The sequence below is a fragment of the Sciurus carolinensis genome, chromosome 10 (assembly GCF_902686445.1).
Source record: "Sciurus carolinensis chromosome 10, mSciCar1.2, whole genome shotgun sequence".
Taxonomy (NCBI): Eukaryota; Metazoa; Chordata; class Mammalia; order Rodentia; family Sciuridae; genus Sciurus; species Sciurus carolinensis.
Genome location: NC_062222.1, coordinates 123,744,117 through 123,767,542, shown reverse-complemented (window position 1 = coordinate 123,767,542; position 23,426 = coordinate 123,744,117). Strand labels below are relative to the sequence as shown.

The 23,426-nt window shown below is 42.4% G+C and overlaps 1 protein-coding gene across 1 annotated transcript in view; it reads right to left on the bottom strand.

Moving 5' to 3' along the window:
• Nucleotides 1-23,426, bottom strand: part of Adgra3 (adhesion G protein-coupled receptor A3) — a 107,963-nt gene that overhangs the window by 50,842 nt on the left and 33,695 nt on the right. The window contains exons 3-7 of the mRNA XM_047566805.1: nt 14,756-14,827; nt 10,102-10,173; nt 6,162-6,233; nt 3,083-3,243; nt 484-697 (exon numbers count right to left, since the gene is read on the bottom strand). Coding sequence (XP_047422761.1) covers nt 484-697; nt 3,083-3,243; nt 6,162-6,233; nt 10,102-10,173; nt 14,756-14,827 — 591 coding nt within the window. The remainder of the gene's footprint in view (nt 1-483; nt 698-3,082; nt 3,244-6,161; nt 6,234-10,101; nt 10,174-14,755; nt 14,828-23,426) is intronic.

The window sequence follows — 23,426 nt, the reverse complement described above, 5'->3', positions numbered from 1 at the left end:
CTCAAATCAACTATTTTGGTGCTAATATCAACCATAGGGTTGACAGTTCAGATAGTATATTCTTTTATGCTAGTAGATAGAGAGAATTATCTTAAAATGTAGTATCAACATGAGTTGCTATCCTTAGAATAGCAACTAGTGAAAATCAGGTAATTCCTCCAAGTAAAAATAAGAGTTTAGTAGCAGGAAATAGTTAAGAAAATAAGGTCTGGCACAAAAAAATGTACATTTTTCTTCTGAAGACTTGAAGCAAAAAAATCCCCAACTTTTTAAGTGCTTCCCTTTCATAGGTGTTTGTCCAAAAGTGGATGGAATGACTCCTATTTAATTTTAAAAGAAGAATACAGTCAAGAGAACAAATGCCAGATGACTACTTTTTTTTAATGCAAGAAGATAAAATATTAATCTAAATTCCAACTAAACATTACAACTCCAGAAGGATAAATAAAATCCAGAGACATATCTTCATCTAAAAAAATTTACCTTGCAATCAACGAGCAGTTGTGAATCATGTTCTTTTCAACAAAGATACCTTGCGATTCATCAGTTTCAACTCTTCGCCCGTCCTGATACCACAGCACTTGCATGTCCTGATCAATGTATGAAGCCATGCACTGAAAGGGAAGGCTGTCTCCTTCAAACACAACTTGCCGATGGGATGGAGTCATGTAGAATGAGGGCAGTTCAAGGGGTGGATCTAGAGAGTAGAAGACTTGGTAAACAATCATGTCAGGGAACAAAGAACATTCCTCAGTAGTCAGAATGCTCATAGTAATGGCTGCCACTGAGCTCAGTGGAGCTGTGGTCTGGGTGCTCCCCAAGGGCTCAGGTGTCGGAAGCTTGGTCCCCAGTGCGGTAATGTGAAAAGTGATGGAGTCAAGCCGAGGGCTCTTAGGTCATGGGGCACCACCCTCAGGAGCTAATGCTGGTCTCTTGGAGTGAGTCCCTTCTCCTGAGAGCAATTTCCGAGAACAGCCTGAGCGTGCCCCCTAAATTGCTCTCTGGTCCTGTCCCGTAATGTAATCTGCTCCCACATGCTCTCCTGCCATGATTCCATCTGCCACAAGCCCCTCACCAGAGGCCAACGCAATGGGGTTGCCTGATTTTGAACTTTAAGTGTTGAAAACAGTGATCTACATGAATCCCTTCACTTTATAAAGTTCAGGTATTCTGTTATAAGTAACAAAACAGACTAAGAAAAGTGGTTCACAGGCAGAAACAAAATTCAGTAAAATTAAAATGAAACCATTTCATACTCAAGTTCTGATATTTATAGTTGTTTCTTTTAGGTATTATAAACCTATCAGATGATCACTGAAGCAGACGAAAAGAACAGGCTGTAAAACAATACTTACATGCAGAGAGTGAAACCAGGGATAAGTAGATGCCGATACAATTTTCAAATACATTTGGACATTATATTACCTTTGATTAAAACACTGATTTCTAGTTATAAGAGTAAAAAACAATCACCATGGAAAATTTAGAACATATAAGAAAAAAAAAAAACCTTTAAAATTCCATATTTTATGATCATTTTTTGAAAAATGATATATTTCCTTTCAGTCAGAAAAATGAAAAGGAAAGATTTTAAATATGTTTGTGAAAATGTACACAAACAGCACTGGCTCATTAAAAGCCTTTAAAATATTAGTTCATTTGTCTAACACAATTCTATTTTTAACAGTAGTATATCCTAAAGAATAATTGCAAATATGCAAAAATATATACAAAGACATTAATCACTGCATTATTTATGGATTGAGAAAACAACAAGTTAAATATGTAGTAATAAGGAAGCTGTTAAATTATGGATACTCTGTACAATGCATTGGTATGCATCTGTTTTATATACGATAAAGAGATAAGTTTCCATTATTTCAACTTTTAAAAAGTTAGAAAACGTTGTTAGAGAATATTTTTGTCAAAACACAGGAGGCCTGCTTCTTGGGCTGAGGAATTGGCTCAGTGGAGAGTCCTTGCCTTCCATGTGTGAGGCCCTGGTGTGATCCCCAGCATCGCAAACCAAACAAACCAAACAAACCAAACAAAGGAAAAAGGTGCGGAAGATAACAAGGTCTCCACACTCGCTATCTCTGTGGTAAGAATTAGACAGGGGGTTTGATTTTTTTTAAATTTTTTGTTTCCTTTCATAAATCTTCATTTTCAATGAGCATATTTTACTTGTTAAATAACAAAAATAATGAAAATAAAGAGAAGAAAAACAGCATGATTGTTTCTTTTCAAACATAAAGACTGGGCTGGCATCTCCCTATATTATTACAGGAATTAGTGTGGGTTTATGGGTTGTTCTTGTCCCACCGCTCCCCCACTTAGCACAGAGTAAAGGTGTTATTTCTCCTGTTTTCAGATATTCTTTAAAATCATGATTTTCAATAACAATGTATTACCTCACTGAATGAACATGTCAAAAGTAATTAAACGGTTCCTCTATTTTTTGAGAACTTAGGCTACAATTTATACATAAAGGCTTGAGCATTTACATACACAGGTGATCATTTCCTAAGAATTAACAAGACATTAGATCATCAGATCTAACGGCATCGCATCACTCTTTTAGGGACACTGACACTTTGCTGAACTATAAAAACATCAAAAAGGGCTGTACCATGGGATGGGATGCAGATCAGGGGTACAGTGCCTGCCTCAAATGCAGGGTGCACAGGGTTTAAGCTCTAGCACCACAAAAAACAATCAAAAAAGGTTATATCATGTCATGCTCCTGCCAACAAACAATAGGTGGGTATCCTGAAACTTTACCACAATCAATAAATTCCTGGTTTGCTGATGCAAAGTGTGAGCTATCTATACTATTTTTGAAATTGCTTCTCATAAAGAAAACTTTTCAGAGCCTAAGAACAGCTAACTTAAAAACCAATCAAAAAAATAAGGCTTTCTAATCCAGCTGGCTTACTTGTTGGCATAAACCAAATATTATCAAATCCTCAAAGATTAATGATTGTACTTCAGTTCCATCAAAAGAATTTTACAGTCTGTCAAGAAAAACGTGGTAGCAAGTCAAAACATAGTAAGTGCTTCTCAGTTTTGATTTCTCCCTTACCGCATGTCAACAGCTCCTGCTTCACGCCGGTGACTGGCTGGGCCTGCAGTGACTTAGGATAAACACACCTGGTGTCCCGAACAGTGATGTTCCTCTCCTTTACCCAGCGATGCATCCACAATATGTTGCAGTCACACAAAAGATACTCAGTCTGAAATTCTCTACAAGATACAAATTAGAGATTATAGCAAAAAAATGAACTGGCACCATGCTGTATCTTGGTTTAATCTTTGCTAGAAAGCACAATACTGCTTACTTCTAACATGCCTCTGGCATATAGCACTAACTGGTTGTGGTCATCTTTCTAAGGACCTGTCTTCAACACTGTCCCCCACTCCCCTGGGACTCTGCTTTTTGATCAAAGTTGGTATGCAAAGAAAAACTATCTGCCAGACATTCCTTATCCAGGCAACAAGCTCCATGGCTCCAGGGTTCAATACCAATTCCCCATCCCTTTCGTCTATCAAGCCTCTACCTTTTTATCATAAATTTGGCAATAATTTGGGATCTTGAAGCCTTTCCCCAATTTTTCAGCATCACTGCCATGTTCATAGCCTAAAGGTCTAAACGGCTACAATCTTCCCTGCTGATTTTGGTAATGAAATAGAAACACACAGCAATATAGGACTGTTCTGTGTGGTCATATTCTTATTAATTTATTTTTTTGAAATTGAAGATGGACACAATAACTCTATTCTTATGTGGTTCTGAGTATTGAACCCAGGGCTTCTCATGTGCTAGGCAAGCACTCTACCACTGAGCCACAATCCCAGTCCCCTGTGTGGTTATATTCTTGGTGTCTAACTAGATTATACACTCCTCAAGGATGAGAGACTAATTTTAACACTTTCCTTCTCCTGTGCCACAGATGACACCATGGCTTAAAGGATACAGACAGCAAATCAAAAACGTGAAAATAAGAATACTTCATACTTGGACTGGGGACTGTGGCTCAGTGGTAGAGCACTTGCCCAGAATGCCTGAAGCCCAGGGTTTGATCCCCAGCACCACTAAAAATAAATAAATAAACAATGCTGCATATTTAATATGGAAGAAAATAGAGAACTATCTTTGTATGAGGCAGAAAGCATCATAATTTGATGTAGGACAAAATACCCACAGAACAGATACATACACAAAGCATGGACACAAGCATAACAACCTGCAAACACTCCTTTTGCTAAGCCCTGACTATTCATATGCCACATGCATCCAACTGCCCCTGTAGCATGGAGAATATAACAGGAAGAACAAAACATACTAAGACAGAAACATGACCGATAAAAGTAAATCAACCAGGTGCAAACAGCAAGCCTAAGTGTGCCTGCTCCGAACATCAGCAGGGAGAAAAAAGAAAAAGGGACGTGATGAAACAAAATAAAGGGAAAATAAGTGTGCAGACAACACTAGAAGAGTGACCTGGCTGGCTTCTGATTCTGAAGCTCCACCTTCTGGTCACTTCAGCTCCTAACACTGCTGGGTAAAAACACCTGCAATGTTTCCCAGTTCTGGGCATATTCCTGCCAGATTATCCTTTGCCATCTTCCTTACTTTCACCTATCCATCCTCTCTCCTTCCTTCCACTTTTTTTTTTTTTTAATTTTCCCCCATGGTACTGTGGATAGAACCCAGGGCCTCACCCGTGCTAGGCAAGGATATCTATCACTGAGTTACAACCCCTTTTATTTCATTTTGAGACAGAGTCTCCCCAAATGGCCCAGGCTGGCCTCAAGCTTGCAATTTTTCTACCATCTCCCAAACAGCTCAGAGTACAGGCATGTGCCACTGTACATGACTTACAATCTTATGTCTAAAACTTCAGAGTGGGCTAGGCTGAGATATAGCTCAGTGGTAGAGTACTTGCCGAGCATGCTCGAGGCCCTTGATTTCATCCCTAGCACTGCAACAAACAAACAAACAAAAATCCCAAGAAACAGTTGACTTGAGTCCAATACATATGTCAAAAGAAGTCGAAAGGAACTATTTCCACACACAGGAATAGCCCTCCGGATAAGAAAGTAATGGCACCAAGAAGACCAGATAGGAGCAACCTGCTGGGACTCTTAAGTGCACATACCTCCTGCAGGATGGAGACAAGGTGGAAGCCTAACCCACTGGCTACATCCAACAGCAACTGAACAAGACTTTGGACAGATTCAGAAAAGGAAAGGTACTGGGGTGGAGCTCAGGGGTATAGCATTACCTAGCACACTCATGGCTCTGGGTTTGATCCCTAGAACTGAAAAAAAAAATAAAGGGAGGAGGAGGAAGAAAAAGAAAGAAGAAGAAAGGAGGAGGAGAAGGAGGAGAAAACAGAGGGAAGAAAAAACTCAGCACATACTGAGAAGAGAGAACAGAGGCATCTATCTGGCAGGGAAGAATTTTTCCCCTAGAAAAAGATTCAGTCCCATATATTACAGAAAACGAAAATTTTAAAAACAACAGAAATTAGTGTAATATAGTTTGGGATAGATTAAGGTTTGTCTTGAATTACGTTTACTTTCAAAATAACTCTTACGCAATCTCTCAGTTAACAAAATTGCATCTGAGGAAAAAATATTAACCAATTCTAAAGCGACAGAGAACTGTGTGAAGCTCTTACACTGACTTCATAAAGCAAGTCTTCTCAATAAACACCCCTAGAAACATTAGTAATAAATTGTAAATTCAGTGTGCAGCAGGGATTGCAGGATAAAGCTAGATCCTTACGATATAAAATAGCCCACTACGAAGTCTTCGTAGGGAGGGTTAGTTTATACTTTGAGGATTTAATTAGTCAAACAACAAAAACATTTCCTGATTTGAAAAGGAAGTCAGAGAGAAACAATTACCCATTTATTTACTCTGAATATAGATTACAGTGATATGGTATTGTGAGGAGAAACTAGCCATTCCAGTCTGAAATGCATTACTGAGATTTACTCTATGCTTTTTAGTGTTCATGCAGGCCCTCAAGTAAGAGTCAAACTTTTGCAAATTCACAAGGTATTTCTTATGAAATCTCTTTAGACCATATAATGAGCGATATTAATTTTCAAAAGTGAGCATATGCTAAGCAGGACAGATAATTCTTACTTACAAGGACCGTAATGAACCAAGATAATCAAAAGTTCCTTGAGACAGTGAAGAAAACAAATTCCCTGAAAGGTTTCTGTGAAAAAAAAAAAAAAGAAAGAAATAATTTCACTTTTAGAAATATAGGTACATACCTAAATGAATTCCACCATAATGTATACCCATAAGAATGGGGACGGACCTATATATATGAGGACATATATTCCATGCTTGTATAATTTTATCAAAATGGATTCTACTTTCATGTATAACTAAGAATCAATAAATAAATAAAAATATAAGTATGCATCCCTTTTCACTATTTCGTACTTTTCTAAATATCCTATGATCATTGCATAATATTATAAAGAACTCATGAAAGTTGTTTTAATTCTTACAAAGAGAGAGCTACACCCAAGGAAAGGGCTGAAACGTGGGCCTCTTGCTGGAACAAGTAGAGTCCATCCATCCATTTGCATCAGCACAGCCTCTGGAAATGGAGCAAGGACAGGGTGGGTACGGGCTGCACACCCACATCACACGTGGCTGTACACACGGTGAAAGACCTGGAGCCGGGGGTATGAGCCCCATTTATCAGATAAGGAAAATGAAGGTCTTGGAAAGGTGACTTGCTCTACGTGGACAGGAGGGGATTCAGATTCAGGTCTGTTTGAGTTCAAGGCTTTAGTCTTCTGTGGCATATCTTACTGCAGCGGCCTGGAGGGACGCTGATGTCCACAAGGCAGTGGGAGGGAAGCCGGTGGTGATGCCCAGCTCTCAATTTACTCTAAAAAAACCAAGCTGGTATATCCAAAGTCAACAGCAGGTTCCTTGCCTGCGTAACCCAAAGTTTGTTTCCTCCTACAGGGACCTGGAAGGAGTCAGAGGTGACAGGCCCCTGCCTCCAAACCAGGTGCAATGCTCTGGGCCCTCGTGGGAAAGGTGTGTGAGGAGGCACCCCACAGGACTTGTGCTCATCCCTGGGAGCTGACCCTGGCTCCTCAACTTCAGAAGCACCCCGTCTGACACAGCTCTGTGATACCAGCAGAGTCTAGCCAGAGAAACACACAGCAGATGTTTGTCGAATAAAAGAAAAGACCTTTGGCACTAGAGATGTTGTAACAAACTCAACTTGAGAAGAAAAGAAAAGAATGACTTAATTAAATGAAGAGACTGGAAAATGGAAAAAAATAAAAAAGAGGGAGCTTCTAGTACTATTTCCTCTGAAGTTGAAGAAATAATTCTTAAACTTACATAAAGTAATAAACAAATTTTTAAAAAGTAGGCTAATGCTAGATAAGGATTTTATATGTCTACCTTTTTCTAAAAGGTACCTTATTAAATTCCCACTGGAATTACTCTTCCTGTGTTCATTCAGCATCATTTAAGGAAACCAGCAAATAGAAAAGGTAAACACAAATAAGAAATCACAAGAATTAAAATTTAAGAAGCAAGAAGAGCTAAAGAACGGTCTCCAAGATCAGCAGCAGCAACACATGGCCACTGGTGGAAACAGGAACAGAATGGCTGGAGCCCAGGGGCGAAGGGAGACTTGGAATACACTGTAAGGCTGGCCTTGGGCAAATCACTTGACCTCCAGCTGCCCCCGCATCAGGTAGCTTAGCAACCCAACCCTGTGGTGTTTCACATGAATTAAACTAACACCGGAGGCTCCAGTCTGAGAGGTTTGCTACGCCCATTTGACTGAGAGTATTTCTCCCAATTCTGACTGTGAGTTCAGAGGCTGGAGCAGAGGGTGTGCTGCCGGGGTGCCTCTGGCAGCCAGGAACAGGCAGGGACAGATAGCAATTGTGGTGGCTGCCTACTCAGGAAGCTCACCTGACCTTCAGGAGCCCACAACATTAAAATGGGACAGAGGGCTCTAGGAAATAGCAGCACGACCAATCTCCACCTCCCCCAGGATCTGTTCAATGCTGTTGTAGCATTAAGAACGGACAGAATTCAGAACCAGCGTTCTCAAGAAACAAGGTGAGGGCACTGCAGGGGACGGAGCACTCCTCCAGGGTCCAGGCTGAATCCTTCAGCTGCGGGACAGTCACACTCATGCAGATGGAGGCCTCAGCATGGAGAGGGCAGAGTGACGGGGGTGGCGACAGCTCCTGCTGGACAGACGGACGCCTGGCCCTCCAGCCACCATCCTCAAACCTCAATACACAAGCCTTCAGCGAGAACATCGCAGGATGGCTTCTTTACATGTTTTAGGACTTTCTTTTTTTAAACAAAGAAAGTGTGGATAAAATGCTTCTGATCCCCATGGAAGAAGTGCCTAGGAACTTTTAAAACAAGCAAAATTGAGTATTTGCAAATTAGAAGCGCAATGACAGGGATGCCCTTCCTGGCCTTCCAGAGTGGATACGAAATGTGGACTCTGAACAGGCTGCTTGGCTGATGGGAGTGTAAGTCACGGTAACAATTTAAGAAAACAACATTTGTGCCATTCAAGTGGATGAATATACTTTTAAAAATCCTCCCACATGAAATTATATCATTACAGAAATTATTCAAGCTCATGTATGCAAAGAAGAAATGAGAGATGTAACTGATAAGGCTGCTATGCGTTGCTAAGCAGTGGATTCACACTGACAACTAACAGTCATATCTAATTTTTTTTTTTTTAAGATGTTCACAAGGTTGCTAATAGTAAGTTGGGAATAAAAATTCCCTACAAATGAAGGACTTAGGGATAAACAAAAGAATTGCATCCGACAGCCACCACTAGGTTCTGGTAAGCACGTTAGATATTTTGCATTGGAAATCACAGGGGAGAGAGCCACCCTGGAGAGGGCCTGCATTACCTTTCAGGAAATCCCACACACAAAACCAATTTTCCCTTCAGAATTGGGGAAAACTTCTATTTGTTTGGCTGCACATCAAGTTAAGCAGCTTGGGGTCGGGGAGCACACAAAAAATTACATATATTTTGAAACAGGAGACTCACACTCTAGCACCGAGACGCTCACAAGAGAGCCACAGGGAACTAAGAGGGGCACAAAAGGAACCTGAACGGTCACCACAGTGACACACTCACTGCTCCAGTACCACAAAGCTCACGGAACAGTGGCAAGTGAATCGCCTGCTCCCCCTCACTCCCTCCTCTTTATGGGGCTACTTTGTCACTTTCACTTCATTTTCTTTTGTTCACTTGTTTTTTCCTAACAGATACATGTAAGTTCCTGTAGGTACATGTTTCTGAATGATGAATCATCTGTGAGTTCATAAAGGTGTATATTCAGGGTAGATTGTTAAAGGAGGACAAAGTGCAATCAAGTGACATCTTCATCAACAGAGGAAAGACCGGAAAAATTATCTTCCCTCTATAAGACTGGACTATAACGTGGCCATGCAAAAGCATGAACTAAATTCACAAGTACTTTCTTGGAAAGATGTTAACATGTTGGCAAATATTTTAAAGTAAGCTGCATTGTACAGAGCACTTTTAACATCCTATTCATGTGCTTATACATCTGTGGGGTCAACAAAAAGAAAATGTGGAAGTATATATATCAGATCACTAACAGAAGCTATGCTGGGGTGATGTGACTAAAACAATGGAGTATTTGTTTTACCTTCACATCTCCATAAGATTTTATTATTCAATAACATCTAAATTGTTATATTCCAAACAATTATTGGAAGTCGTTTCATGTTTAGAAACAGGTACCATCCCCAAGATGTCTCAATTATGTATAGCAAATATTCCAAAATCTGAAAAAATCCAAATTCTGAAACGCTCTGTTCCTAAGCATCTTGGATACAGGCTCCCCCACCTGCGTTAACTGGGGACACTGCCTCTCCTTGACTAAACCATGAGTTCCCTGTCCCTTACTGCTTCTACAACCAGGCAGTTGTTACTTCAAGGTGGAACACATCACAGAAGTTCATAAATGTTTGGGTACTGGTTCAATTGCCTCCTTTTATTTTAATAGGAAAGAAAAGGTACTTACAGCCGAACCAGATTGGTGAGTCCTCGAAATATGTCTGCATTCAGACATCCTATTCGATTGTTTGTCAGGTCCCTGAGGAGAGATGGGGGAAAGTGTCTTCAATTAGTTCTCTCCATTTATAAAGGTCTCACACCTCCTATACTGGAGAACACCACCCAGGTACCATCAAAGACCTTTCCCTTCTGCATCGTTGGGACATCTACCCTCCTCAACTGAAATAAGAACAGCACTCAAAGAAAATGATTCCTGCTTGCATTTACTTCTGGCACACAAGATTAAGTGCTACTTAAATATATTTTAAGCATTTATTTCTACCAAAATACTCTAAGATAAACCTGGAATAGGAGAGCTGAGGCTCCATCTATATTACTGCCTGGGAAACAATTCCTTAAATGACCTACACAGCTAATTACGCTAGGCACTCAGAGAACAGAACCCAATCCCGGTCAGCAAACAATAGACAAAGGGAAAAGGGTTATTATCAAAAGGATAAAACTTATTTCCTCACAAACACTTGACACTCAATGCTTTCTAACTTCATTTCTTAAATACGCAGAAGTTTTACCTGTAATGAATTAATTTTAATTTAGAGATCTACCATTTAGTCTCAAGCCAAATTACTTCAACAATATCTAGGCAATGACCCAATTATTTTTTACAGTCAATCCTAACTTCAATGTTCTAACGAATGCTATTCTTCTAAATATTTTTGCTTCTCCTCAATCTAAGAAACATTTTCCTTTTCATTTATGCAGAATTTTTAGTTAGTATTGGGTTCTTTCTCTATTGACTGTACTGCACACCAAGGATCAAGAATACAATTTTAATTTTGCATTTAATCAGAGACCTGCATTGGTTGTAAGTGAAAAGTTAATGCTGGGAAATAACAACTGACATGTTCTACAACTTCTGACTGGACTGGTGTGCCTTTCATCACTGTTCATCAGTGAAGTAGGAAATACTGCAAGAAACCCCCTCTAATGACAAACATTAATAATCATTAGCTATTAGGCTGCGAATAATTCAATATTTGGATTTCAATGAAAGAATTAGAACAAGCTCTCAAAACAAAACTTTGAGAAGTACTCTTATCGTATTTTCTTCCATGTACCTACCCTTCTCTGCCACGGGAAGTACAGTCTTTGGGTTACTCTAGGAAGGTGATTTGAAGTACCCATTTCCAAAAGAAAACTGTCGGATTTCAAACTGTACACTTGGTAATGGCAGAAAAGTATTAGTTTGACATAAACTGTAAGAAGGTGGCATTTAAAGCAGGTACCTACTCATCTAGTTTTTCCCCCAGGTATTCACACGCCGCCTTAAGTAACCCTGGTGGGCAACGGTTTCATAGCTCTGACCTCCTCTAAGGCAGCGTTAGCTAAAAGATCTCAAGCAATACACACCTTCCTCTGTGCTACGTGTACAGCTCAGGCTCTTCAGAATAGTAAAGCTAGGTATTTAATCATGGGGGGGCAGGCACTTTTTAAAAAATTTTTTACTCCAACAGATCTCCCTGATTTCTCAGTTTCTCCATTTAAGAAAATTAAGCATTATCTCATGAACTGTTGCTAAAACAAGGACACTGGATTCTATTCATTACCTTGTCTTAATTCTAAGCTTTAAATGGTATCATCGCTATTGATTCTTTAGGAAACAATTTCACTACAGCTATATCTACTTAAAGTGGAATTCAGGTATTGATAATGGGTTTTCATCTGGATTGAAGATCAGCCTGAATTTGTAGATAAAGCAAAGAAAAACTGAATGTCTAGGTTTCACCTACTTCTGGTAGTTTATTTCCAGAAAGCCACTTCATCTTCCTGATTCAAGTTACCTATAAACTAACAGCAAAGGCATGAGACACTTAAAAAAGATCTGTGTGGCTGTGGAGGAAGATGCTCAACTGAATGATCGAAGGCCTCATAAGAAAAGGTGCCTATATCCACAAGCAGCTAGCGAACACCACTGCAGAGTATCTACATCCACCAAGCCTACACAGGACCCCTTCAGCTCACACGCTGTGGACCTAAGTTCAATTACAAGTCAGCTGTTTGGAATTAAGAATGTATTTTCTACTGGGAAGAGCATTATACACGGCAATTACTTCCTAGTCAAGAACAGAAAACTTAATGTGTAATGCTACGAAAAAATGCTACAGTGATGTCCACTACACCATCAGTCTCCAAATTTATTTTAGGTAGCGATACTTGAGAAATTATTCAGGACAAAGAACTAGATGGAGAACCTAAGATATTTGGCAGCATCTTTAACACATCCCAATGAAACTGATTCTTAGAGCAAATAGTTAAGTTTCCTTCAACCTATAAGTCAGCACAGACGTCATCAGCATTAGGCTTTCCACTACCAGTGGAGCTGCGAATACAGTGGTGTGGCTCACAGAGGGAAGAAGAGTAAGTGATCCTATCTGACAGTAATGTCACATTCTTCCCTAGAAGTTAAAGGAAAAACTTATTCCAGAAGGTCTAGAAGTATCAGAATCATGGGGAGAGACAGTTCAAACAATGTTCCAGCCCTACAGTTTCAGATAGGGCAGGTCAGGCCCCTACCTGAGGACTCAGTTCCTCAGCACAGGAACCAAGTGCCCCAGCACAGCAAGAAGCCCAAAGGAAGTGCCTGGCCTCCCTGCTGCCCCTCCTCTCCCTCGGGACTCTATCTGGAGGTACCGCCTGTTTAGGGCCATGCACGGCACCCCTGCCTGCATCTGTAGGATGGAGTCTTAGCAACCCCCAAGACTCTTGGCAGCCAAAAAAGCTCCTGCTTGGCCTTTGTGAATAGATGCCATGTCCACATCAGGGCTCTGGGTTGGTGCATATGATTCCACTACACCCTGACTTACCCCGTACCTCTGGAGCCTGGCCCACTGTGGGGTGCAAAAAATGGGCTTGGTGAATTTTTGTTAACTCATGAGGATCCCTGCAGTGCAGCTGCCCTGGCTGATCTGCTTTTACTGCACTCGCTGCCATGCTGATGCCCACCTAGGACCAGCGCTTCCCAGCTCGGACCTCCTTAACTCCAGTCTCCGGTAACAACACTGGCAATGTTTTCACTGGTTTCATTAAAAAGCCTTCACTGGAAAATAATACAAGTACAGAATAAATAGAAAATAAGAAAACTGGTAGCAAGCCCTTCTCCAGAATTTCCTGTATAAACGATGTGCCACCACTCACCCCCAACAAAAGCTACGGTAATAAAAGGTCCCCACTACAGACCTGATTAAAATGTAAGTAATTTTGCAGGCTGAAGAGCAAATCCTTTAACTCCTGCTATTGTTAATCTTACAGAATTCCAAACAAGACTGCCAACAGAGAGAAAAGGGGAACAGCCATAGCCAAGTTTTAGATGAAAGATATTTTACTTGCACAAGTAGTAATTTGGGGGACTGTATAGCTCTTGCCCAGCATGCAGAAGGCCCTGGGGTTTAATCTCCATGTCCACAAAAAAAAAAAAAAAAGAAAGAAAGAAAGAAAGAAAGAAAAGAAAAACAAGTAGTGATTTTTAAAACCCTGGGAAAACAGCACAAGAAGGATTTTGAGCCGATGGCAAATGAGAAGAAACATAAGATACCAGGAAAGTCTTTGTGTTCTCCTTGTTTGTCTAAAAGCAGGACAAAAGTTTGCAAAGTGTCCCTTCACCTCCTCCACCAGGAAGGACAAAGGCTTGCCCCTGGAGGGTTCTGGAGTCTTATCAGCCTAGAAAGGCACCAGAGAACTCTGCACAGCAAACATTACTAATCAAACTTCATCTACTATTCATTTCCTATATACTTGCCTTCCCACAAATTGCTGCCCCGGAGACTCAAGGTTCTCTTCCTTTGTCCCGTCACTTCTCTAAAACCATACTGCTCCTGCTGAAGACGTGCCAGAACTCAGGTCTAAACCACCCCTGTGACACACTCTTTTCCTGGCTTTTCTCCCAAGTATACAGGAAGTATACGTGCTAATAAATCTCTGTTTTTCTCTTGTGTTAGAGGCGTCCCAGATGAGAACTTAGAGGGGTAGAGAGAAAAATTATTGTTCTTCCCCATACTAGATATTTACTATCAAGAGTCTGTGAGCTTTTCTGGAAAAGTCAGCACCCGGGAAGCAGGCTGTGATCAATAAATGTTTTTAGAAGAAGTGCAGGAAGGCTGGACTATCTCAGCAGTCACACCTCAAACGTGAGCAACTGCAGAAAGACCCGACGGGGGAGGGGACTGTTTAGCTTTGGAATCTACAACAGCTGGCCTTTAGATTTTGAAATAATAATACATGGACAAAAAAAATAAATGAAACCGGCAAGACTTCACATCATGATAGAAAGGCGCCTTGATTTATATTCATTTGAGACCCAGTTTGAAGGGAGTCATAACTTGAAAATCATCTACAGATTAAATCAGTCTGCAGAGCTGACATGTTAACGATTTTATTAGCATAAGAAAAGACACAACTACCTGCCACCAAACAAATCACATTTGTGCAAAGTAAACTCCTTCTAAGCTACACATATTAAATACTCTCTCTTCTTTGATCAGGAACCTGGCCAGGTGACCCTCTAGAAATTACTATACATCTATTTTTTACCGTGGTAAGGTCAGTTAACAGCTGCTTATGAGAGAAACAACTCAACCTCATAGGTGAGCAATTCAAATACTCACAATCTTTTTAGTGATGATAGTCCCCAAAAGGCACCTGGATCTATACTGCTAATCAGATTGTTCCGGAGGTCCCTGTGAGGAAACAAAAAAAAGTAACTCACATATCAACACTGTCACAAATATTCAGGCTACTACACTTACCTACTGCACAGAAAGCAATGCTAACAATAGTAACAGGAGGAAACGGAAGTCAAAAAAGTAAAGCCAGGAGACAGCAATGACAGCAAGAATTCAAATCTGAGAAACCTGGCTCCAAAGCCTTTTGTTTCGGTCAATAAAGGAATAAAGGTATATGTCTTAAGAGGTACGTGTGTCCTGACATTATCCAAATCTTAGTCATCACTAAACTACAACCATAAACGATAATTTTTTCTTAGTGTGCTCTACTTTGGTTATCAAAATACCCCAGCCACTGTATTTAGACAAACATCATGAAATCGAAAGTTTTTAGAAAACATCTTTAAAAAAAACCCAATCCAAAATTCATGACATTTAGCTGTTCACTTATTTTCTTCTCAGGCTTCTGTAGTCAGGTCTTCTACAAAGTGAAGATATTTTTTAAAAAGTAATAAATCACAGTATGTAAAGCTGGGCACAGTGGCACACACCTACAATCCCAGGTCCTCATGAGTGTGAGGTGGGTCACTACCGGGAGGCCAGTCTGGGTAACTCATCAAGACCCTGTCTCAAAATAAATTTTAAAAGGAGGTTAACTCAGAGGTACAATACTCCTGGGTTCACGTCCCAGTACAAAAGAAAAGAAGAAGAGAAAAGAAAAGAAAAGGAGAAGAGAAGAAAAAAAAAAAGAGAGAAGAGAAGAAGAGAAGAGAAAAGAAAAATCACACTATGTAGCTCAAAGCAAAGATGCAGAAGACCCTATCTCTTGGGCACCCACAGCAGTCACAGTTGACCCCCCTCCTTCTCGAGCACACTCTTGCACACCCGTGCCAGGGTCCTACCCCTGGGGACAGCAGTGTCTCAGCACATCTCTCTAAGGCGGGGCTTCGGGCAGCAGGCTGAGGTGGGGACCCTCGGCTAGACTTCTGCTTAGAAGTCAGAGAGCATTCATTTCCTGAGGCCACACTCCTGCCTATGGCCGGACCACACTGCAGTTTTGCCAGACACCCTGAGGTGAGACTACTGGTCAGACGCAATCTTGTCAGAGTGGCTGCCAGTCACCGTCTGGGAGCCAAGGCCAGACCACAGGCAGAAACTCTATCCTGCTGCTCTTTCCCAGGAATCTTGATGAACCAATGCCAACCAGCCCCTTCCTTACAAGCCAGGTTTGGGCTTGCCATGCCACCCTGTCCACACTATCAGTGGACTACCACAGGCATATGGAGGAATATCAGTACAAGCCAGGAGAGCAAGTGCCTAGGGTTCCCAAGTCCCTACCTACTTCAGCTGAGATTTAAAGGGCTCCGCCAGAAACAGACCCAGGACCTTGGTGCTACCTGTTTTTACAATGAGGCGACCTGTGTCTGAGGGATCTTTAGTAACTACTGCTCTGTCATGGACACCCCACCTGTGTCCCAACAGTCTGAATCACTTGGCAGTCCTCAGTTTGCCGTCTGAAGCCCGCCCACTCGGAAAACATCAGGCCTCCTTTCTCTACTCTGCTTAGGAAAAGCACTCCGGGAAAGCCATACTGCAGTGAGCGTGGCGAGTTTCCCCCATCCAGCTCCACGGCCCCACCAGCTCATGAAAACTGTTATATGGCCCAATTCATAATGTAGTAATTACTTCTGAATACCTCAACTGTTCGACTATCAATACAGTAAAAGTTGCAACACCGTGGGTCAAGTTCTGGATAGGTTTCCTGGAAAATTCACAAACGCTTTCCGACAAGGCTAGCCTCCATTCGGTGGTGGAAGCCACACACTTCCTGTGAGTCCCGCATTCTTGACAAGCCTCTGTCCCGTGGTTCACCACACTGCCCAGGCTGCTTAATATGTGGGGGTAGAGACCGACGGCTGCTCTGGGAGTGTGCCCTGTGACCCGCGTGGCCTCCAGAGAAACCCAGCCTCCACGTCGTGCCTGGCCGCTTCTAATGTATCCCGAGACCCTTCCGCAGCAGCCAGGGTCAAGAGTGCAAATCCACCACCTCCCTGCTCATCAGAGTCAGGCTTTTCAACATAAAACCAAACCAGGCCTCTTTTAAAAAGGAAATCATCACTGAACACAGACAAAACCTATGATCTGATTGCTGTTACGAACTTTTTCACTGACCAGAATCCACATTATACATTTCACAAGAACATTGTGACCATTAGTAGCTACTGTGACCTGGGGGCAGGGAAGCCTCTACGGTATTTTCTAAAAGAAAAAAAAAAATCTAAAATTATCAGAAAAGGTCAGAAAGGTTCCCAAAACGTATTCAGACCGTATACTATAAGGTCTTGGCAGATCATCAGTAAACTCCATTCCTACCCTTCTCTCTGTATTTCCAACCAGATTTTTAAGCTCTTAATTGATGATGGTCCTTGGTTTAGCAATTTGAACAGAAAAAGGAAAATCATGCAGAGATGAAGTTTCTTTCATCCACAGCCCAAGGGATTCCTTATCCCAGGTACCTGCCTTAGGGCCCAAATGGCCACAGCAGTGGACAGTGGTCTCTGTGCCTACAACCCTCCCCTCTGGCTTTCTGGTGAAGATCAGAGATGGAAGGGTGACAACAGCCTAGGACCACCCTCGCCCCTCGAGGGAGATGGTCAGGACGGTGTATCCAGCTGTGGTCTAGGCAGTCTGCGGCAGACCGGCTCGGCAGGGCACCTGCTTTCTGTCCTTCTTCCTCACTGTCCTGCTCCCAAACCAATCAGCCCAACTCACACCTCATCTCAGGACCTGCTCCAGGGCAACAGCTTCTTATCCTGGCTGGTCCTGAGACCCTGCTGGTACCCAGGGCAAGTTCTAGCATCCACTCCAGAGCCTAAGGAGACTGACCACTCCATTCTAGGGCAAACAGCAGAGCAACAAACCTGAGTCAGTGGAAAATCCAAAAACTTCAGGGTAGGTGGAGATGGAAAAGGGTAGCAACGATGAAAGATTCCAGAACACAACAACAGCAGCACCAAGGGCTGCTACCGAACGTGGAAGGGCCAGTCGCTGTGTGCAGGTTGATGGGATCTGTGTTTTGCTGGAAGCCTTCTCTTGATTTAGCGAGATACAACCTTTATTCTCCAAATGGTACAGAATGTACCTCAAATTTCTCCATATGTGGCACTTAATCAACCTTGTCAGGACCTTTCAAAATGCATAAGATTTGAACATCGTCATGATTACAATAGCCTGGTCTGACCAGAGGTAGGACTGCCATTCCCACTGATCTGACAGGGGCAGGATGTGAGCCTAGAGCTGTCAGTGGCCCTCTTGCTACAAAGACAAAAGAGCCTATCAGATGAACCCAACAGACAGGAAGCCCTGGATCAGATCATGCCTGAAACCCAGCTCTAACTCTGGGCTCCTCATGTGGACAAATCACTAAATCTAGTGAGCTCACGTCTGTCACTCATCATAGGAGGTAGTATCATTATTTCAGATGAGGAAATTCATGAGCTGAAAGATTAAAAAATTTGGCCAAGATCTTGATGTTAATAAGTGACCAGGATTTAATCATATCTTAGACTGATATAGTGGAAATTTATTAAAGGAACTAAGCAAAATTATACCTACAGTAATAGGAAAATAGGTAAAGCACATACGCCAAAGAGCTGACCAGAGGTGAGACTAGAGGTAAAATCCTTCTAACTTCTCTGTGTTTAAAAAAAAAAAGAAAAGAAAAGAAAAAAGAAGCAGCTGGGGATATAGCTCAGGTGGTAGAGTGCTTGCCTTGCATGCACAAGGCCCTGGGTTCAATCCCCGGCACTACAAAACAAAAAAGAAAGAAAAGACAAACTATTCCACAAGGTCATCATGCTGCGAAGTCACCCCCTCCCATCCTCTCCCCATCACCCCAACCAGGTTATACGCCACCCATCTTCACTCCCCACCTAAGGGTCTTCCCTAACACGAGCCTGACTGTGGCTCGCTCTAGCTGAAACCACCAAGGGCGGCGTCTCCTCAGAAGAAAGTTCAAAGCCTTAGGTACCCACAGGGCTGTCCCCAGCCCCGGCCTCGCCCATCCTTCCTCCTCCAACTCACTTCCCATTCTGCCCCAGCACCTCCCTCCCATCGCTCAATCCATCTTTCTCTCCACATGTGCCAGTCACATTCCAAAGTATTTCCAGGGTTCATGAAGCTCAATGGTAGGGTGCTTATCGAGCATGCTTGAGGCTCTGGGTCCTCCCTGGCACTGGAAAGAAGGGAAGGCAGGCGGACAGCAGGGTGGCTCATTCTCTCTCACCTCTAGACCTTCACACACGGGGTGCCCCATCCTTGACACATACCTCAATCTCCCCGACCCCACGGTTCTTCTCCTACTTGGCTCACTCCTACTCACTCGAGAGGCTCTGATTAAACATCATTCTGTCCTCCAGAAATATGCCTCTCAACAACCATGCCCTGCTCTCCCAACAGGCCTCACCACGCTGTCCTGGACTGCTGAATGCCTTTGCCAACAGACCACAAGTTCCACAAGACCAGGGTCTGCTGTGCCCAGTGAGGGGGAGACATCCGATACATAGCATGTGGACAGATGGATAAACAGGCGAAAAAATAAACCTAGGCTGAGACACAGAATTATGTCAACTAACCTTTACTATAAAAATATTTTTAGTGAATTATGGTTAGCCACAAAATCACTAGGATATTCATAAAGATAAAACATGTAGAGAATATTAAATCTCATTCATAACCACTTACATTCTTAGTAAAAACAGTGCCATAATATCTGCGACTGACCTTCAAATAATTCAGCTCACACGTGTGCATGTTGGTTTACTCCAATATGGGAAAAAAATAAATAAATACTGAACTGCTGAATACGAGCAGAGAAACTGCTACATGGGAGATTACAGCACTGTCTTTTCCATTTTTCTGTATTTTGAATTTTTCATTTAAAAATTTCATTTTTATCCCCAACTTTAAAAGTTCTAGATTTTGAGGTTAGTCCCAGGAAGTACAGTATATCATCCACCAGCTTATTACTTCCTATCTCCCCCTCCCACCTGACCCCAACCACACACATCAAAGAAAGAAAATGATTTTTATGAGAAAATCCAGCCCATATGGTTTTGACTTGTTTTGCATAAGCTGAAAAGCTCTGGAAATAGAAATATATAATGTCAGTTCCATTTTTTAAAAACATAAGTTTCCCTTTTCAGATTTTAAACAGCGTCTACAAGAGGAACTGATTTAGCTAAAGCAGTACATAAATTTGTGGTCAATGATGAACTGCATGTGTTTCTACAAAATACCTCTCATGAATAACTGAGTGCCGTAATATGATTTAAAGATACACTTTTTCTTTAATAATAAAAAATTCTTGACATATTATATAATATTTAATAATAGCCATATTAATCAGGCATTGCCAAGAGATATTTATAGTCAGATTCTCTCATTTAACATCCCCCCTTCCCCTTCCACCTACAGCTTCCTAGTAAACATGAGTCTAACCTTAGAATGCAGAACTAAATCTGAATACACTGGATCATTAAAACCTAAGTGAAAAGAAACACAAAGAACTGCTTTAACAGCATGAAAGGAATATTTTAACAGTTCCTGGTAAAAGTATGGACTCCTCTAGGAGGTTTCTTCTACAAGAACACTCAACTCAAAACGGCTTCAATAATCAAGAGAACAATGCTCTGGCATTATAGGGAACAGAGAGGGAGAGTTATGTTGGTGGCTGATTACACCCACCTCTCAGGTCCGTCATTCTTGGCAGGTGACTGCCTTCAGCCACAAGGTATCCCAGCCCCCCACATTGCAAAGGCATGAAAAAGAACAGAGACTTTCTTCTATCTCCACAGAAGCTCTGCAGTCTTTCTCCAAAGCCCACAGCAAGCTGCCCCTCATTACATGGCTATGACTAAATCTTTCAAAAACTGCAGAGATGCTGAATTACCCATGGTGGCTTCGATCCATCCCTTGGGATGGAGTTAACCTGGGGAGTCATGCACACTGATCAGTAGGCGATCTTAACATCAGTGGTTAGAGTATCAGGGACAAGCATGTCATTACATACTGATAACTAAGTATAAAACACAATACAAGGATAATGCTACATCAAAAGGAAAAGAGAGAGAAAGGAAGAATAGAAGGAAACAGACAAGTAGATGGATGAAAGGATGCACAACATATGTAAAATTCTCATGTTTTAAAGTCTAAAAAGGAGAGACAGGGTGAATTCTTTTACAAAGTCTGTCCTTCAACCTAAAGGAATCTTGATGTCCAGTTTCCCTCCACCTCGGCGTGCCTGCTACTTCAGCTAGGCTGGCCGTCACTATTCCACCCCACCCTCCCTGCCCTACCCTGCTAAACCCAACCCCTATTGTGCATGTCTTGGCTCCAATAAGTCTATGTTCACAGCTCTGAAGTTTGGACTCTGGTTTGAGTAAATCCTCGTTCTATTAAACCTCTCTTACGCCATGTCCTATTCTGACATTTTCAAGTTACTTGGTTAAATCATTCTCATTGATGGGGGTCTCCAACCAGCCAGGGCTGAAGTGCAGTCATCGTGTTTGGCTGGCTGTCTCTCTCAGGTGGAGTTCTCCCATCAAGGTTGTAAATGCACGTGGCTCTCTTTGGGGGAGATCCCAGGATGTGCCAGAGTGGAAGTGGGATGTGAAACGAGGAGGAGACGGGAGCCAATAAAAGGTGTGTTACTTAAAGTTACCACTGTGGTCAGACTCAGTCCCCTGGACACTCTGGAAAACTATCACCTGAGAGGTGAGGGAGTTGGGCTTTATCTCCCCTCTGCTATCAGCTGAGGGTGGAGGCTGCCAAGGGCAAAGAAAGGGCAGCTGGGGTGGCGCCCAGACAGCTCTCAGCCTCCCACTAGGAAGACCCAGGATGGTGAGTGCTGAAGAGAGTCTGTCCTCTGGAGGAGTAAGGACAGGAGACATCTGCTCCTCCCCAGAAGGCCTTGCCTGGTGGTACTTCCTCCTCTGCGACTCTTCCCTCCTTCCTCCCCAGGTCCAGAGCGCTAAGACCCCAGTCACACCAACTCTTTTTCTTTCCTTCTGAAGGGCTGCTCTCCCACAAAGGCAGTGTGGGCAGCTGGTCCCACCTGGGCACATCTGGCCACCCTCACACTGTAAAGTAAGACCAAGACTCAGGTCTGGGCTTCTAAGTGCTTGAAAAAGTGCTGAGAGTAGGGGCTGTGCAGGTACAGAGGTTCTGCAACAGGGAGGACCCAGTCCAGATCCAGCACTGGGGTTTCTGGCTGAAGCCTCCACTCACCGGAGTCCGTCACAGCCCCGTGTGTGTGTGTGTGTGTGTGTGTGTGTGTGTGTGTGTACACATATGTATGTGTTTTCCAACAAAATACAGAGATGGTATTCTGAGATGCAGGTAGAAATAGACCTTGGGCTAGAAACATTCATTGTATCTTAATATCACCCAAAATGGCAACCTAGTTGTTTTGTTCCAAATATAGAGACTTATTATCATCTAAAAGCTGAAAATAAGGTCAAAGAGAAGGGATATTAAGAAGCAAACCTAAGAAGAAGAGCAACGCATGTTGTGGGCAGGACAGAACACTGGCCATGCTGGGCACACTTTCTAAGGTGCACATGAGCAACCACATGGAGCCTAAGAAGTGTGTCTCTAAATACGACAGATGCCATGTATCCCTGGGGGTGTCTGTAACCTTCCCTCTGGAATGGGAGGACCATACCATTCATCAGCTAAGCTCCACTGAATGCCTGGCAGTGTGCTACATGCTGGGTCAGTTACCTATAACCTTTCTTTGCGAGCAGCAGACACCCAGCAGGAAGGTACTGCCTCCTGCTCCCCAGTGGCAGGCAGCACTGTGCTTCGGCAGGGTCCCCCAGGGCTTCCCACCGGTGACCTGCTGGTCCTCCCCAGGCACTTTAACAGGCTGGCCCCAGCCCACACAAGCAGCAGAACGGCTCCTATACCACAGGTAGAGCCAATCTTCCTGGTGACAGGGAGGAAATTCCCTTCTAAAAGGTCCAAGCACATCTGACTCAATCAAGTTGGCTCAAATGCCCACTTGTAAACCATCAGCCATGAAGTGTGCTCTATTAATGGGCTGCTCTTTGCCTGGTTGGGCATGGGGCTGAGGGTGTAGCCAGCAAACTCAGAGGACTCCATGGAGTACAACAGGAATCATTAGACAAAAGTAGAAAAAAAATTCTGAGAATTAAATACTGCCATGCCAAAACTGCTTCAGAGTATTTATTTATGTGTGTTTGAGTGTGCTTCTGCATATACATATACAAACAGATGTATAAGCAGGCCTATGAAGTATATGAATGTGTATGTAAATATGGATGCAGTGCTACATACATGTGTACATATTTAAGTATATACAAAACCTAACTAAAGATATCTGATCAAAAAACAGAAACTGACATAACATGAAAAGACAAATGCTGCTAAGCATTATGCACTTAAAAACATCAGTGCCAAGCATGATGGTGAACACCTGTAATCCCAGCAACTCAGGAGGAGGCAGGAGTATCCCAAGTTTGAGGCCAGCCTCAGCAACGAAGCAAGACCCTGTCTCAAAATAAAAAATAAACAGGTCTGGAGATGCAGTTCA